The sequence below is a fragment of the Artemia franciscana genome, chromosome 10 (genome assembly GCF_032884065.1).
Source record: "Artemia franciscana chromosome 10, ASM3288406v1, whole genome shotgun sequence".
NCBI lineage: Eukaryota > Metazoa > Arthropoda > Branchiopoda > Anostraca > Artemiidae > Artemia > Artemia franciscana.
Genome location: NC_088872.1, coordinates 6,103,964 through 6,122,331, shown reverse-complemented (window position 1 = coordinate 6,122,331; position 18,368 = coordinate 6,103,964). Strand labels below are relative to the sequence as shown.

General features: G+C 35.6%; 1 protein-coding gene across 3 annotated transcripts in view; it reads right to left on the bottom strand.

Moving 5' to 3' along the window:
* LOC136031703 (disks large homolog 5-like) overlaps positions 1-18,368 on the bottom strand; it is a 157,601-nt gene that overhangs the window by 76,262 nt on the left and 62,971 nt on the right. For all 3 annotated transcript variants that reach the window (XM_065711398.1, XM_065711400.1, XM_065711399.1), the window contains exon 11: positions 12,401-12,561. In XM_065711398.1, the coding sequence (XP_065567470.1) occupies positions 12,401-12,561 (161 nt within the window). The remainder of the gene's footprint in view (positions 1-12,400; positions 12,562-18,368) is intronic.

The following is an 18,368-nucleotide window of genomic DNA, read 5'->3' as shown; positions in this document are numbered from 1 at the left end:
GGCCTCGCTAAGCGCGATCTAGGTCTCCTAAACATGTCCCGCTGGTTGACAACAGTAAACAGAATATCAAGACTGCATGTTTCCATCAGGGAACCACCAGACAACTTACGCACCCTGATAAAGTTCGTTATCACTGTGTATGTGCCATCTTGGTTCCGCCTCAAAATCCATCATTCAATTAAGAACGAAGCTCAGCATCTTTGGGCAAGTAATTTTGTAACATGTTTCAAAAGAGTACCAAAACTTCAGAATAGAGCTGTAAAATTATTATCGGAATTTTATGATTCTGATGAGGTTCCTGCTCATGAGCATTTTAAAAAGAATAAGTTAATGGATATATCCCAAATTCGAGATTACCAAGTTGCTATTTTCTCGTATAAATATTTGAATCGCCTGCTCACCACTGCTTTTGAAAATCTTTTTACTTTTAATAGAGACCGTCATGATCATAATACGAGAAAAGCTGATAACTTACTCATGAGTTTAGGAGTACTACTCGGGCATCTTTTGTGATTCGCCATTATGGTCCCCATGTTTGGAATATTTTGCCCGAGGGTGTGAAAAATGTGCCTAGTCTTCCGGCTTTCAAGTCACGGGTAAAGAAGTTTTTTTTATCTCGTGAGTAATTTTGATGTAAGGCCCGTTCCAGGTTGTCATTCTATTCAAGGCAGTTCCCTGATCTATTTGCTGTTAATTTTTTTCTGTTAATTTTTTTTCTGTCTTCTTCTTGTCTTTTTCCTCTTTCTCTTTTTTTGCTTTCTTCCATCATCAGTTGAGTTTCTTTTGTATTGAGTAGCGTGATATGAACATGGTTTTAATTAGATGAGGGTGATAACCTCGCTTGCCCTTACAAGCTTATTGCCTTTCTTGGCAGGCGAATGGCTAATAGTGTTTGTTTTCTTTTCTTAATAAATGTATATCTCATAATAGAGCACATGTCAGAGTCCTTAGCATTTAAAGAATCATAAAAGCACGAGAATCAGGTGAAACAGTTAAACACATTAGGATTAGAAAGTCAATATTTACAAAAAAACTTCGAAGCAAAGAACTACACCGAACTAATTGTCTGGTTTTCCTGCGACATAACGCAACCACCAATACTGAATGATGTAACTAGAGAAGATTTGAAAATTATCCTGAAAGAACCAATACCAATTTACTGGACTTTCACAAAACAGCATATAAGATGTGTATAAAAGAGTAAAATTGGTTCTGCGAGGAATAAAAGAGTGAAACGGGATGGATTTATTCGCTGAAATCGAGAAATCGACAAAGGCCATACCTGAATTTAGATGCAAGAAACAGTACAAAACCGAAAGACATAACAAAACACACATTTTTGTACTTACAATTTTAAAACTTATTTTTTAATTATTATATCTAATAGTATGTGAATGCATGACCATTCTGGTTGATGTTCAATAAATGTTAATTAAATAACGATAAAACAGTGTATTTGTCGATTTTGGGGGAATTTCAAGCTCCTTGCAAGAAATGAAGATATTGTCCGTGGGGCGTAAAATTTCGTACACATATACCATATAAAGGTGCAAATTTTGCACAAAACCGCTAAGAGCTGTGACATTAGAAAAAAAAACGAAAAAAAATGACCAGCGAATTTTTGCCCAGAAGCTACTTCTGTATAGAAGCATTATAAGCATCATAAGAAGTCCCCCCTCTCTGTCGATGAACTTAGATCTTTCTGCCAATCCAACATCAAAAATGGTTAAACATGAAAACATGGTTAAATTAAGCTGCTCAAACAAGTTGACATTGAAATAAAATGCTCAAAATAGTTATCTAGTTAATCTAGAAAATTTCTTTGGCAGTAAGTTGTTGCAAAATCTGCACTTTTCGAATGTAGGTGAATTTTACCTTAGAAAATACTTCTGTTTCAGCCATCATTCGGCCGTTATAGTTGAACCATCCACGGTTACCTCTTTCAAAATCAGTAGATTCATGAAGCCAAAAGAGGTATCATGGACGGACTATTACAAAGACAATCGTTTTTATGGATTAATTAAATAAAAAAAAACAAGTTTTTTGAAATGAAAGTAAGGAGCGACATTAAAACTTAAAACGAACAGAAATTACTCCGTATATGAAAGGGGCTTTTCCTCCTCGACGCCCCGATCTTTACGCTAAAGTTTTTTATTGTTTTAAAAAGTAGAGTTGCGAGAAAGAATCAAACTTTAGCGCAAGGAGCGGGGTGTCGAGGAGGAAAAGCCCCTTTCATATACGGAGTAATTTCTGTTCGTTCTAAGTTTTAATGTCGCTCCTTACTTTCATTCAAAAAACTTGTTTTTTTAATTTAATTTCTGAAAGTTTTTGAATTAATGCATGTCTGATTTTGGCTCTCCGTACATAAATTATTAAAATGAAATTTGCATATTAATTCTTTTTTTGGCTAAATGGTTTTCTCTTAGTTTTGATCAGACGATTTTGAGAAATAAGGGGTGGGGAAGAAGGCCTAGTTGCCTAGGGGGTTGGTCCCCTCGTTAATACCTCGCTCTTCACACTAAATCTTGTTTTGTCCCAATTCTTTAAGAATGACCCCTGAATCAGAAAGGCCGTAGAATAAATAGTTGAAATTACTTGAAATATTTTTAGCATAAAGAGCGATGTATTTATCTCCTCCTAAATACCTCGCTCTTTATGCTAAAGTATTTTTAGAACCCCTCATATGCGTAATAATCTCTGTTCATTTTAAGTTTTAATGCTTCTCCTTACTTTCAATTGAAAAAACTTTTTCATGTTTATATTTTGATTGTTTTTTTTTAATAGTAATGCTAGAAAATCCTGCGCCCTTTTCATTGAATTTCTCTTCCCCCATGAAATATTCCTCCAAGGAAAGATCCTTCCATATAGCCCCCTCCCCTGAACCCCACACCCAAACCATAAAAATCCCCCTGATAACGTCGGTACACTTCCCAGTAACCAATACTGTATGTAAACATTGGTCACAGTTTGTAACTTGCAGTCCCTCCCCCAGGGACTGTGGGGGGTAAGTCATCCCCAAAGACATAGTTATTATGGTTTTCGACTATGCGGAACAAAATGGCTACCTCAAAATTTTGATCCGTTGACTTTGGGAAAAAATGAGCGTGGGAGGGGGCCTAGGTGCCCTCCAATTTTTTTGGTCACTTAAAAAGGGCACTAGAACTTGTCATGTCCGCTAGAATGAGCCCTCTTGCAACACTCTAGGACCACTTGGTCGATACGATGACCCCTGGAAAAAAACAAAAAAAACAAACAAACAAATAAACACACACCCGTGATTTGTCTTCAGGCAAAAAATACGAAATTCCACATTTTGGTAGATTGGACCTTGAAATTTTTTCTATAGGATTCTCTAATACGCTGAATGCGATGGTGTGATTTTCGTTAAGATCCTATGACTTTTAGGGGGTGTTACCTCCTATTTTCCAAAATAAGGCAAATTTTCTCAGGCTCGTAACTCTTGATGACAAAGACTAAATTTGATGAAACTTATATATTTAAAATCAGCATAAAAGTCCGATTCTTTTGATATATCTTTTAGCATCGAAATTCCGTTTTTTAGAGTTTGGGTCGTAGAAGTTTCTTGTTAGAGCCGGGTCGCTACTTACTACAGTTCGTTACCACGAACTGTTTGATTAAACAAAAGATTTAAAATAAGTAATAATGAAACATTCAAGCCTGTCAAGTTTTCTAATTGATTGTCTTATTTCCTAAGTTTAATAAAATCCGAACAAAACAAAACAAAGGTAGACGACAAAAAACTACCGAAAATAAATTAAAAAAATACAACTTTGCTTGCTTTCATTAGGCGCATGCAGCCAACTTTTTAGGAAAGGGGGCATATTAGGAAATCTTTTTTGGGGAGGCTAGTAGAATTACAAACAAGTGGTCATTCAAGAGGGATCAGCATAGGGATAAACTGTCAAAAGCTGAAGACTAGATCACTTCAAGCGGGTGAACCCTTCCTCAAACAATTATCCATTATATCATTGTATTAAAATAAAAATAAGGTAACCTGAATATGAAAAAAAGAAGCTCAAAATTAGAAGGTATTTTTAATTCAGTTATATTACAATATATAATATGTGTATTAAATAATTATTTAAGAAATGGGCAAAAAACATCCAAACATGACTAAAGAAATGCATTTATTACATCAACTATTATTATTAATATTATTATATGATTATTAATACTATAATAAGAGATTACTACCGCTTACGCATCATAATTCTTTTCATTCCCAATGCAACTACTACTACTGTGGACTTAAACGAGGCTAGAAGCCAGTACAAACATGACAGAAATATACAGGGCAAAAAAAAAAAATGATCAAGGAAAATATTGAAAAAAATATAAAAGTACAATGATATGACAAAATAGAAAGAAATTATCCCATGGTGAAAAAATATTAGAACTGTACCTAAACCAAATGTGCGTAATATCTGACAATCAAATAAATATATATGAAAATAAGAAGAAACCAAGAAAACAATAACATGGACTTAACATCTGAACCGTTTCCCATTCGTATTTTTTTTTCTGCAAAAATTTGCGGAGGATTTAAAAAAAAAAATGAAACACAATTCCAGCTCAGCAACAAGTGTGGCTCGTGCAATACTTGGGCTAAAATAACAAATAAATATCTAAAAAAATCCTAGTCATAAAATACCTAAAAAAAATACCATAAAAAAATGTCATAAAAAATACCTAGTCATACATAAATATCACCATTAACGAATTGATATTAAATTTGGAATAGTCTAGAAAATTGTTTAAATTAGACAGATATCAAGAGTTTCTGAGACATTTCTGGGACACCTAGGATTGAAAATACATGCCACACCTGAGACGTTACGTCTTTCTGAGATATCTGACTTGAGAGAAATTGAGAAAAAAAAACGCAAAAAACTGGCGAATTATATAAAATATCAGAAAATTCAATGTGAATTGCAAAATTCTTTCGGGTTTCCAGAGAAGAGGCAGAGGTTGGAGACCGCTTCCAGAAATTTTAAACCATCTCCTCGGAAAAAAAAGAGAGTGAAATTTCAAAATGAAGAAAACAAACGGGACTACGGCAATTAGAAGGAATAGAAAAAAAAAATAATGTTAGGCGGATATTTCGCGTTTATGTAACAAGGCGTTTTCAACGCTAAGAAAATAGAGATAAAAACAAAAATAACCTAAAATCAAATAAAATCCAAAACCAAGAAACAAAACAACAAATATATATATATATATACAAATATAAATATATATATATAACAAATATATATATATATATATATATATATATATATATATATATATATATATATATATATATATATATATATATATATATACAGTATTAAATATTATGTTGCGAAATGATCCTATTGCTTGATAATACCGCTGCATCTCCTAGGTTTGCATTTAATCTGATCCATGAGTAATTTTGTATAACTTTATTACCCTCATTAGCTAATAGTTTATTTTTAAGTAGAATGTTATATATCGGGTCAATATTTAAATTACCTGTATCTCTATTCGTTGAAATATTAGCAAGAATAAGTGTTTATTTCAATTGCTTCTCTAGCCCACGGTGTAAACCCAATATCGTTAAAAAAGGCCGTGGCATCGTCAAATTGTACGTTATGATCAGTGTGATAGAAAATGCGTTCTGCCAGAGCCGAAACAAAAGTTTCAGGACGCCGGCCAGACCGGCTGGGTGGCCAGTTCGGTTTTGGATATGTCATTCCTCTCCCTGGGAGTCCTCAAAATCGTTATTTGCGTGTTTTTTTCAGAAGTTTGCGGGTGAATTCTTTGAAAAGGAAAACAGTTCAAAACCCGAGCAAGTTGAAGTCGGACAATATTTGGGGTTAAAGAACAAATAGATTTCCAAGAAATATACTTGAAATATGAATATAAATATTAAAAGACCCCATTATACATAAATAGTACCAACACTGATTTGGTACCAACTTTTAATAAGATAGATTTTTGAAATATTTGAATTCTGTACAGGTTACTTTCGTCTGAGCTTTTCAAGAAGAATTCTCTGTATAAATTGCTCAGAAAACTAAATTCGAACACGAATTTCTCAGCGAAAACTTCGCAAAAATGAAACACACTTCTCGGTTTTGTTTAAAAAAAAGCATAAATTGAAAACACAGCTGAACATAACAGCTAAAGATGTAATCTACAATAAAATCGGTTAATCCTAGCCATATTGAACCTTTTCTACAATTTTTCAAATAGTTTCAGAATAAAAGAGACGAATTCCTACAATTCCGACGAATCTTCCGTTTACTGCACCAAGGATCGAACCTAAATAATGATCAATAATTATTGCTATTTCCCAACAACCACAGCATAATTTAACCAAGGTACATAGATGGCCTTAGCGTAACTGATTACCACTTCACATCATGATGAGAAGTTAGTAGGAAAATATGTTTCAACTTTGTATTATAGTTTGTTTTTACATTAAATAATAGCTAATCAAATATCTTTTTCATGGATAAGACTGTCTAAATATGCACAACAACCACAGTTTATTTTTTACAGCAATAATTAATAATCATTCTTTAGGTTCGATCCTTGGTGCAGCAAACAGAAGATTCGTTGGAATTGTAGGAATTCGTCTCTTTTATTCTGATATTATTCGAAATTTTTTTTAAAAAGTTTCAACATGGCTAGGATAAACTAATTTTATTGTAGATTACATCTTAAGCAGTTTTTTTTTGTTAACAACCTGCAGTTTCTTCCTTCAATTTTGGAGATGTAAATGAAGAATTTACATCATTACACTTCAAATCCAAATTCTCCACATCAGATCATCACGATGAACAATCCATGTATATCAATAAGGTATGTAAGTAAGTAAAAGTAAGTAAGTAAGACGGCGCTAGACCCTTAAGGTCCAAACCGGCGGTGCTGATCTCCGTTTCATCGCCCTTCAGCCAGGAAGTGCAATAGGGGGCTGGGGGCCAACCATCCTGTTCTTTCACACACCCTTCCTGCTTACCTTCCCAAGATTTCTCTAGGTACCCATTTAGAGCTGGGTCGACTCTGGCTGAGCTTACAGAGTTACGTCAATCACCCCCGTCCCAAACTAAATAACTTGTCACAACTGGGATTGAACCCATACCACTTGAAAAAAGAATTCCCACACTAGCACACCAACCACTCAGCCAGGACGCCAATAAGGTATGATATATTGACAACCACATACAACGCCCATGGACTGAGGGTTGGGCCCCACCCATTGACCAGAAATTTACTGATCTGATTCTATTCTTTTAATTCCTAACATCTTTTAGGAGTGTGTTAATGGCACTTGATTCCTTTTAAGCAGAAACCAATTTTGTTGATCCCCTTCAACTTGACTTTATTTAAATTCAATAATCAAAATCGTATTTTTATGTATTGTGCTATAATTATATCTTAGCGTAGTGTAATGCTTGATTATGTTATTGTATCACACACTATTGGTAATCCATGAACAGATCTATGAATTTATACAAGAATTAAAATTAATATTAAAAGGTGCAGTGAGAACAAATCAAAATCTAAGGTGAGACAAGGCCACAACAAAAATGAACGACATGCAAGCTCGGAAAATGAAGGGGGAGTCCAGTATACAAGTATAGTGTATACTGCGTCATTCCGAAGCTCCTTTATTCAGCCGCCCGTCACGACCAGAAAAGACTGATGGCAATTTCTTTGTACCATAATCTGTAGACAAAGAAGAACAGGAAATACTGAGTTTCTACAGCCAAATAGCAATACATAGAAAAAAAAAAAACTAAAACCAGCTTTAGAATGTCAGACCCACACTCAGGATTTCTCTGTTGGAATGGAAGAAAAGTAAAGAAAAAAAAATTACAAAGGTATCACACGAAAAATAAATGGAGCAATTACAAATATTAGGATTTCAAGGGGAGGAGGAAAGGATCGATTGTAAAGTCAACACCCTATCGTCCCCCTTGCGCATATGTCTTTCAAATGCCATGCGACAAAAATAGTAATAGAAGAAAAAAGAGACTGACCTCCAGAAAATTCCAATTCGTCCCACCTCCAACGATTACAGTAAACGGTAAGCATAACTAATAGAAAAGCGAAAACAATCAAAAAGCCTTATAATTTTTTTTTACTATAATTAAGTTCAATTAATAGAGGCTTAATAGAACCGCTGAGCCGCGAATCCGCTTTTAGTAAATCCTATGCTAATCCCTAAATTCAGTTAACAAAGCTTAATATAACCATTGAGCAGCAAATCTATTCTTAGTAAATCCCAGGCTAATCCCTAAATTCAGTTAACAAAGCTTAATATAACCATTAAGCATAAAAGTCTATTCTTAGTAAATCCCATGGTAATCCCTAAATTCAGTTAGCAAAGCGTAAAAAAACCACTAAGCAGCAAATCTACTCTTATTAAATCCGTGCTAATCGCTAAATTCAGTTAACAAAACTTAATATAGCCACTGAGCAGCAAATCTACTCTTAATAAATCCCATACTAATACCTGAATTCAGTTAACAAAGCTTAATATAACCATTGAGCTGCAAATCTACTCTTAGTAAATCCCTTGGTAATCCCTAAATTCAGTTAACAAAACTTAATATAGCCACTGAGCAGCAAATCTACTCTTAATAAATCCCATATTAATACCTGAATTCAGTTAACAAAGCTTAATATAACCATTGAGCAGCAAATCTATTCTTAGTAAATCCCACGCTAATCCCTAAATTCAGTTAACAAAGCTTAATATAACCATTAAGCATAAAAGTCTATTTTTAGTGAATCACATGCTAATCCCTAAATTCAGTTAGCAAAGCGTAAAAGAACACCTAAGCAGCAAATCTACTCTTATTAAATCCGTGCTAATCGCTAAATTCAGTTAACAAAACTTAATATAACCATTGAGCAGCAAATCTATTCTTAGTAAATCCCACGCTAATCCCTAAATTCAGTTAACAAAGCTTAATATAACCATTAAGCATAAAAGTCTATTCTTAGTGAATCACATGCTAATCCCTAAATTCAGTTAGCAAAGCGTAATAGAACCACTAAGCAGCAAATCTACTCTTATTAAATCCGTGCTAATCGCTAAATTCAGTTAACAAAACTTAATATAGCCACTGAGCAGCAAATCTACTCTTAATAAATCCCATATTAATACCTGAATTCAGTTAACAAAGCTTAATATAACCATTGAGCTGCAAATCTACTCTTAGTAAATCCCTTGGTAATCCCTAAATTCAGTTAACAAAACTTAATATAGCCACTGAGCAGCAAATCTACTCTTAATAAATCCCATATTAATACCTGAATTCAGTTAACAAAGCTTAATATAACCATTGAGCAGCAAATCTATTCTTAGTAAATCCCACGCTAATCCCTAAATTCAGTTAACAAAGCTTAATATAACCATTAAGCATAAAAGTCTATTCTTAGTAAATCACATGCTAATCCCTAAATTCAGTTAGCAAAGCGTAAAAGAACCACTAAGCAGCAAATCTACTCTTATTAAATCCGTGCTAATCGCTAAATTCAGTTAACAAAACTTAATATAGCCACTGAGCAGCAAATCTACTCTTAATAAATCCCATATTAATACCTGAATTCAGTTAACAAAGCTTAATATAACCATTGAGCTGCAAATCTACTCTTAGTAAATCCCTTGGTAATCCCTAAATTCAGTTAACAAAACTTAATATAGCCACTGAGCAGCAAATCTACTCTTAATAAATCCCATACTAATACCTGAATTCAGTTAACAAAGCTTAATATAACCATTGAGCTGCAAAGTCTACTCTTAGTAAATCCCACGCTAATCCCTAAATTCAGTTAACAAAGCTTAATATAACCATTAAGCATAAAAGTCTATTTTTAGTGAATCACATGCTAATCCCTAAATTCAGTTAGCAAAGCGTAAAAGAACCACTAAGCAGCAAATCTACTCTTATTAAATCCGTGCTAATCGCTAAATTCAGTTAACAAAACTTAATATAACCATTGAGCAGCAAATCTATTCTTAGTAAATCCCACGCTAATCCCTAAATTCAGTTAACAAAGCTTAATATAACCATTAAGCATAAAAGTCTATTCTTAGTGTATCACATGCTAATCCCTAAATTCAGTTAGCAAAGCGTAATAGAACCACTAAGCAGCAAATCTACTCTTATTAAATCCGTGCTAATCGCTAAATTCAGTTAACAAAACTTAATATAACCATTGAGCAGCAAATCTATTCTCAGTAAATCCCACGCTAATCCCTAAATTCAGTTAACAAAGCTTAATATAACCATTAAGCATAAAAGTCTATTCTTAGTGAATCACATGCTAATCCCTAAATTCAGTTAGCAAAGCGTAATAGAACCACTAAGCAGCAAATCTACTCTTATTAAATCCGTCCTAATCGCTAAATTCAGTTAACAAAACTTAATATAGCCACTGAGCAGCAAATCTACTCTTAATAAATCCCATATTAATACCTGAATTCAGTTAACAAAGCTTAATATAACCATTAAGCATAAAAGTCTATTCTTAGTAAATCACATGCTAATCCCTAAATTCAGTTAACAAAGCTTAATATAACCATTGTGCATGTCTTAATTCGGATGTTAAGTTTGTTGTTTGTTAATTGTTTACCTTAAGTTTGTCGATCTGGGGTATTATTTTCCACTCATCATATGGTAATCGACTTCATCCTAAGAATTAACGGGGAGAAATCGGACTCATCACCGACATTGACCAACACTTGTTTATCGAGAGGTCAATTCGGGGTGGGTACGTTTTTCATGGGGATCTTATCTTATCTTGGAAACTGATCCAACTGGAGTGAAGACCGGGGAAAAGTCAGATGCAGTATTCCTTGATTCTCTCTCTACATTCCGCGGGTTTCAACCATTATATCAACCTTAATCTGTTATTCTGTTTCAAAACAGATGCTTTATTCGGCCAAGGGGTCTTATTAAGACAATTTAGTCATTCATGTTAATCACAATCGGAGTAAAAAGCAAAATAAGAAAAGTAGGCACAGATGAGAGCCTGACCTAAAAGAATGTAAGGATCTTCTACGGGTCGTGCCCCGATCGATGTAAGAAGTACAAAGATTGAAACCCACGATCAAAATAGAGGCTTATAGAGGCTACTTTGCCATCTATTTTGTTGTTTGTTAAGTGGCTGCCCACTATTAAGCGTTTTCATGTCTTTCTTTGGATGTTAAGTTTGTTGTGCGGTAAATGCTTGCCTTAAGTGTTGTTTGTTAAGTGACTACCCAGTATCAAGTGTTTTTATGTCTTTCTTTAGATGTTAAGTTTGTTGTTCGTTAAGTGCTTGTCTAAAGTGTTGTTTGATAACTGGCTGCCCAGTATCAAGTGTGTTCACGTCATTCTTTGGACGTTAAGTTTGTTGTTCGTTAAATGTTTGCCTTTAGTATTGTTTGTGAAGTGGCTGCTCAGTATCAAGCGTTTTCATGTCTTTCTTTGGATGTTAAGTTTGTTGTACGTTAAGTGTTTGTCTTAAGTGTTGTTTGTTAAGTGGCTGCCCAATATCAAGCGTTTTCATGTCTCCGAATTGTACAAATTTCGAAAACTGTAAAATCATGACAGAGCTTTAAGTTTTGTTTTGTTTTCAGTTTCTCTCTCAAGTTTGACTTAAGTTTCCATACAAGCAAGTTTTATGCTTGTTTGCTTTCTTTTTTTCTTAAACTTCTTCCTTTTTTCTTTATTAGTTACTTTTTCGACTAGAAACTTTAGAAATATCAGAAAAAGGAAAAATAAGCTATGGGGAGAAAGCTAAGTTAGTCTGTGAAGCAGAAAGAAGACTATCCGGAGTAATTATACAAATTGTGAAAACTGTGCAAGCATAACATAGATCCTTTGTTTTATCTTTCTCTATTTTTGTTCACATTTTCCCTTCTTTATTAGTTAATTAATTGTTACATAATAACATAAAATTATATCAACAGAAAACCTTAGAAACTATAAGAAACGAAATATGAGAGATACAAGGAAGGGCGGGTTAGTCTGAGAAACAGAAAGAAGCAATGAAAATCCAGTCGGAAGATTTTTAACATCCAAAAATTAATTTTTATCAATTGAAATAAAATAAATATGTAAGCGACGATTCTACGTGTATACAGGAGGGGAGGGGTTAAAGAAGAGTTTATTAAATCCGAAATTGCTCATCAGTAGTGGCTGGAAATGTCCAAGAGGAAGATAGAAGTTCCGGTGGAAAGAGAGTCTCTGGAAGTTCCTGGACCAGACTAGAACTTTGCTGTCTGATGCTGAGACCCTTGTTGTTGGCCGACCTTTATAGAGAAGGATTACGACGCTCTCAAAGTCATCCCGGCAAAGTATTAAGTAAGTAAGTAAGTGATAATAAGCTACATATCTCAACATAAACTTACCATTTAGTTCTGCCTGTAGTTTTTCATTATGTTTTCTTAGCTTCTCAATTTCCTGATTAGCCTGATCGAGGTTGTCTGCCTGTTCACCTCTTTGACTTTTGCTATCCCTTTCTCCACGAAATCCTCCAATATCTGAATCCTGTCTCTCACCGCGAAAATCTCTGAAATCACATGCTCATCTTTTAATCATGATAAAAAGAACAACACAAAAAATAGCGACATTAAAACTTAATGAAGACCAAAATTATCCTCTATATCATGAGGCTTCGATCTTAAGTGAAACCATAAAAGGGCTTGATAATTTAAACTCCGCAATGTCCTGAACTAGGCAGCCAAGCGTTTTATAAGATACTTTTCTTTTCTAGACGCTTTTCTCATGAGATGTCTTGAAAATTTAACCTCTGCAATATACATAATCACACTATCGCATCATGATTGTCCTCTTAGGTTCAGTCTAGTAAAGGACGAACCCAAGTCCACAGTACATTTTTTTGACACTTCCCTTTTTGGAGACACTTTTGACACTTCCATTTTACCTTCCTTTTTATTCATTTTTCCTTTTGGAGGCTAAACTTCCCTTTTTAGAGACACTTCCTTTTTTGGAGGCTTACCTTATCTTTTATTCATTTCCCTTTTTGGAGGCTTACCTTACTTTTTATTCATTTCCCTTTTCGGAGGTTTACCTTCCCTTTTATTTTCCTTTTTTGGAGGCTCAACTTCCCTTTTATCCATTTCCCTTTTCAGAGGCTTACCTTCCCTTTTTGAAGACGCTTACAACTGTAACTTGCACCAAAATAATAAGACACCTGTATAATCAATTCATTAGTTTCACATATAATCCGTAACCGATCCGAATTTTTGACATATTGACATTGACAAATTTTGAAATATGACAAATTTGACATTCTTCTTTTTTGGAATTGATCTTAGCTTGCTTAAAAATTTATCTTTTCGCGTCTTTCTGATTTATTCTTCAGTCAAAAAACTGCCTAAAAAATTTCTAAAATATAAACCAGTACATAGGCTGAATGCCAGCAGCCATTACTATGACCTGTCATATTAATCTACACAGATATGGTACTACTTATAAAAAGAAAGGCAGGCGAGAGGGAGGGGGTGCGAATAAATTTATTTCCGAAGCCCATGTCTAATTCTCGATCACCCAAACTGTTGGTATTATTATACAGTTTTACTACAAGTGCTCTATGATCATGGTTGCAGCAATAGCTACAATCTAGCAAAGAGGAAACCAAGGCCAATGAGAACCGAAAGCTTTAGGACGCGTTTTCGATGAAACTGTCAAGTGTGAACCATTTCCCGAAAACGTTTGTTCGGAAACAATAACTACTATTCAGATTAAAAAGAAGAATAATTTAAATTGTAGAGAACTATTTCTTGGATTTGGTTAAGAATTATCAGCTTCATGAGAGATAGCTTTGCCCAACAGGTAAGGAATATATTTCCTGACTGTACTTGAAATAGAATTCACAAATAGTAAATCCTCCAAAAACTTTACTCTGCTTAAAATCACCTACATGCCTCACTCGCAATAACTTCCAAAATTCCATTATACATAGTCTATTCTGACTGCATGTCCGACCTCAAACCGATTATACCCGTATTCTTTGGCACCCCAGTCTAACTATTATAAAGGGGGAGGGGAGTCACTGAGTTTGAATCCCCCCCCAATCCGCTGAAATTTTCATCCAACTCGTAAACAAGTAAAATAAATGCACATAAGCAAATTTTTGATGTATTTTGTAAAGTATTTTTGTAGCCCACCTTCCAAAAAAAGCCTGGATACAACCTTGCTTGGGGTAAATTGCGCGTCCTACAAAGACAGCCTGTAGAAACTGACGTTTCAGATTCTATCTGAAAGTCACCACTATCTTACGATACGTTTTGAAAAAAAAATGTCATAAATCTGATATCCATTGCAAAATTTTACCAAATTTTCAAGAGCCACAAACCAGTCGAGGAAGAACACGTAGAAAAGTCCCCACTTCGTCATGCCAATTCCTTTGTCCTCCATATCGAAAGACATCAAAACAGCATTCACATTAGGCTATTGTATCACTTTAATTATTAAATTACTATAATTTTTATTTTTCATTTCAATAAATCTTGTTATCGCGTTTTCATAGCCAATTTACTACACATTAAATATTATTGTTATCACGAATGCACATAATTCGCATTTCTTGATTCGACTCCTTAGAGCATCGTGGATAATTTAGAAAGCAAGATAATCTGTCCGTGGCAAATCGAGACTTTGTCACAGATTTTGCAAATCCAGACCTGAACCAGCCCTGTGTCTCAAAACTGTGTCTCAAAACAACTTCCCCAATATTTATGATATGAGAAAGCTTAAAGGGTTAACTGACATAACGTTTACCAAAATAAAAAAGGTCGAAAGCCAAATTTTATATAAGTTTTAAACTAGGATGCCTTTCAACATTAATACTCATTTTGACCGGTTTTGACATATCAAACAGTTCGTGTTAACAAGGTGTAAGTAAGGAGCGACTCGGCTCAATAGTAACCAAAATTCTAAAAAACAAATTTCGTTATCAATATATACATCAAAAGAATCAGCTTATTATTCTGACGTCAAACATATAAGATTCATCAAGTTTAGCGTTACACATCAAAATTTACAAGCCTCAGAAAATTTGCCCCGTTTTCAAAGAAGGAGGGAAGCACCTCATGAAAGTGAAGGAATCTTAATGAAAATTACACTATCAGATTCAGCATATCAGAGAATGCTACTCTGCAGAAGTTTTAAGCTCCTATATACAAAAGTGTGGAATTTTGCCCCTTTTGTCAGAAGAAAGACCACCGATGGGTGTTGATTTTTTTTTTTTTTGTCCAAAGGATGATTGTATCGAAATAATGGTCGTAGAGGATCAGGGGAGGATGCATTCAAACGGATATCTAAAGTTCTTGTGTCCTTTTTAAGTACCAAAAAAGAATGGAGGGCAACTACCCCCTCCCGCGGCCCTTTTTCTCAAAGTTGTCCCATCAAATTTATTAAGATAGTCACTTTGTTCAGCACAGTTGAGAGATCCAATAACTATGCCTTTAGGGGTAAAAAAAAACCCCATTGCTCGTGGGAAAAGGCCTGTAAGTTAAGAGAATTGCCCATTGTTTACGAATAGTATTTGTTATTAGGAAGCACAAATATTTTTTTCGGGGGGGGGGATCTATTGCTTGGTGTGGATTTCCATGAAGAGAATTTTTGATAGGGAGGGAAAGATCCGGGGTGAATTTTTTCAAAGGCTTGCTTTACTATGGCTGAACTTGACAATGAACATGTACAAGCCTATTAAGCTCAGTGGATACATTTGATGTGTAAATTAGTTACTTTTGGCACATTGCCAATACATTGGCACATTACCAAATGCTTTGGTTACTACTGGCACACTCTTTGCTAGCCATTCGTCACCACAACCTATGTTTGAGCCATTAGACAGAAAAAATGTGTACTTTTCTTCCCGCTATCAGCTAGGTCTGGTCATGAAACGTCCACCAAAACTAGAGTTTGAACGTTTTCCGATTGAAGAGTTTGTGTAACTTCCAGAACGATGCTATAACTGCCAGAAATTCGGTCACGTTTCAGCGGCGTGTTCCCTCCCCAGGTTTGTCCCCGTTGCGGTGTCGTTGGCCATACGTCAAACGCTACTACCCCCTGCACGAATCCAATTGGCTGTGCAGCATGTAAATCGACAAAACATACCTGTCAGTCATTCCAATGTCCTGAGATGAAAAAGCAAATTGGAAAGCAAAAACGCTCCGATGAATGAATAGCATGCAAGTACTAAGATCCTGTCGTGGAACATGAACGGATGTGTGTCTCACAGAATCCCCTTAATAGAAGAATTATGTCGGCGAGGCAATATTCTATGCATCCAAGAACATCTGTTGACAAGTGATAGTCTCAGCCTGCTCAAGGTTTCAGACAATCATACATTTTATTTTGTCCCAGCAAAGTCTCGTCAACGTGGAAGACCCTCTGGTGGACTAGCGATCGTATGTAGCTCTGCAGTTAATTCCGAGAGTCTTCATACAGCTGAAAACTTTATGGCTATAAGAGCTGGGAATCTTGTGATCGTCAATGTCTACCTCCCCACAAACTACAGCGACGAAGAATCAGATAACCGATTTTCAAAGGCAGTGCGTGCTCTTGCAAGGTGCCTCAAGATCATTATGTTGTCCAAACTAGAATGCGTTATAACCGGAGACTACAACTGTGATCTAGCCGACGACTCGTCTCCTAGGTCCCAGTTGATCCTAAGCACATTGGAAAATCGGTATCGTGTGCTTCCAAAAGACAATGATTTTACTTTCGTACACACTAGTGGTTCAGTCTCAAATATAGACCATGTCGCATGCACATTAAACGTGAGTGGCACAGTTAGCGCGCTAATGGGAAGTCACTCCACCGACCATATCCCCATTGAAGCATGTGTTAATGTGTGTATTCCTAAGGAAAAAAGTTCTTCACAGTGGTACGAAATAAAGGATTGGTTAAAGGCCGACTTTCCTCTTTATCAGACAGTGCTCGACAAGACGCTGCAGAAGATCAATGTACCATATAATCTCCTACAAGCCAACGTGCAAAGGAATATCCAAGAAACTAAAATACAGGTCAATAGCTTTTGTGCTGAAATCACCCATGCACTAATAACCGCAGAAAAGGCTGCTATTCCCGCTAGGAAAATTCGTAAACATACTGAAATCCCTGGGTTCTCAAAGAATCGAGAGCTAGTGAAAGCGTGTCAAGATGCTAAGTTTTGGTTCTCGGTATGGAGGGAAGGCGGTCGTCCAAAATCCGGCGTGTTGAATTGTCTCCGTAAACACACAAAACGTAAATTTGAAAAAGCCCTCAAGCAGCATCGCACAAATGTGAAGCATGAATATACAGATAGAATAATCAACGATCCAAGTCGTCTATGGAAAGATCGTGTGAAAGACCGCCAAGAAACGCCTAAGTCCATGCCTTGTGACCCAAACGACTGGCGAGCCTACTATACGAGCGAATTTAGTGCCCCAGATCCCAGTGTAGCAAGGCCTTATATCGAGCAACTTGAATCTGTGCTATCAAATTCGAGTTTTCCGAACTTTACCGTAACTGTTTCAGATGTAACTGCAAATGTCTTTAAGTTGAAAACGAAAAAATCGCGCGGAGTTGACGGTTTGTGTGCAGTTCACCTTGTGAATGGTACTCGTCTTTTATATGAATGTTAACATTATTGTACCAGATCATATTCGTAGTCGGTATTGTGCCCGATGTTTTCTGTAGAGGACAACTTACGCCCATCCTGAAAAAAGGGAAGCCAGCTAATATATGCTCCTCCTATCGCCCAATTACTGTGTCGCCAGTTTTATGTAAGCTTTTTGAAATGTTTATATTGCCGAATGTTAGAAACTGTTGCCAAATGCCAAACTACCAGTTTGGCTTTACGGTAGGTCTTGGTTGCGCTGATGCTCTGTTCGCCCTTGCTGCTATTTTGTCTGATTCTGAGGCAACGGGTGACCCATTAGTTATTGGTTCTTTTGATGTAAGCCGGGCGTTTGATTCGTCGGTGCATGCGCAGATCCTTCTTGAAGCGTATAAACAAGGGCTAAATCTATGTATTGTCAGAGTTATGTATTATATGTACAATAACCTTAGAGCGCAAATTAAAATACCCTCATGTCCGACTGAATCCGTTCTTGTACCAGTTCGTAAAGGGGTCAGGCAAGGCTCAGTTGTTTCTCCGACTTTGTATAACAATAGCGTTCTGCCGGCACAGGCCCAGGTAGCTCTGTCTTGTGTTTCAAAAGGGATCGATGTTTCGTTGATGGCGTATGCTGACGACCTAATTAATTTGAACAGGTCTGCCGATCGACCACTGAAGAATTTTGATGTTTTGAGTAGGGAATATAATAAAATAGGTTTATCATTTAATGTGTCTAAATCGGCCGT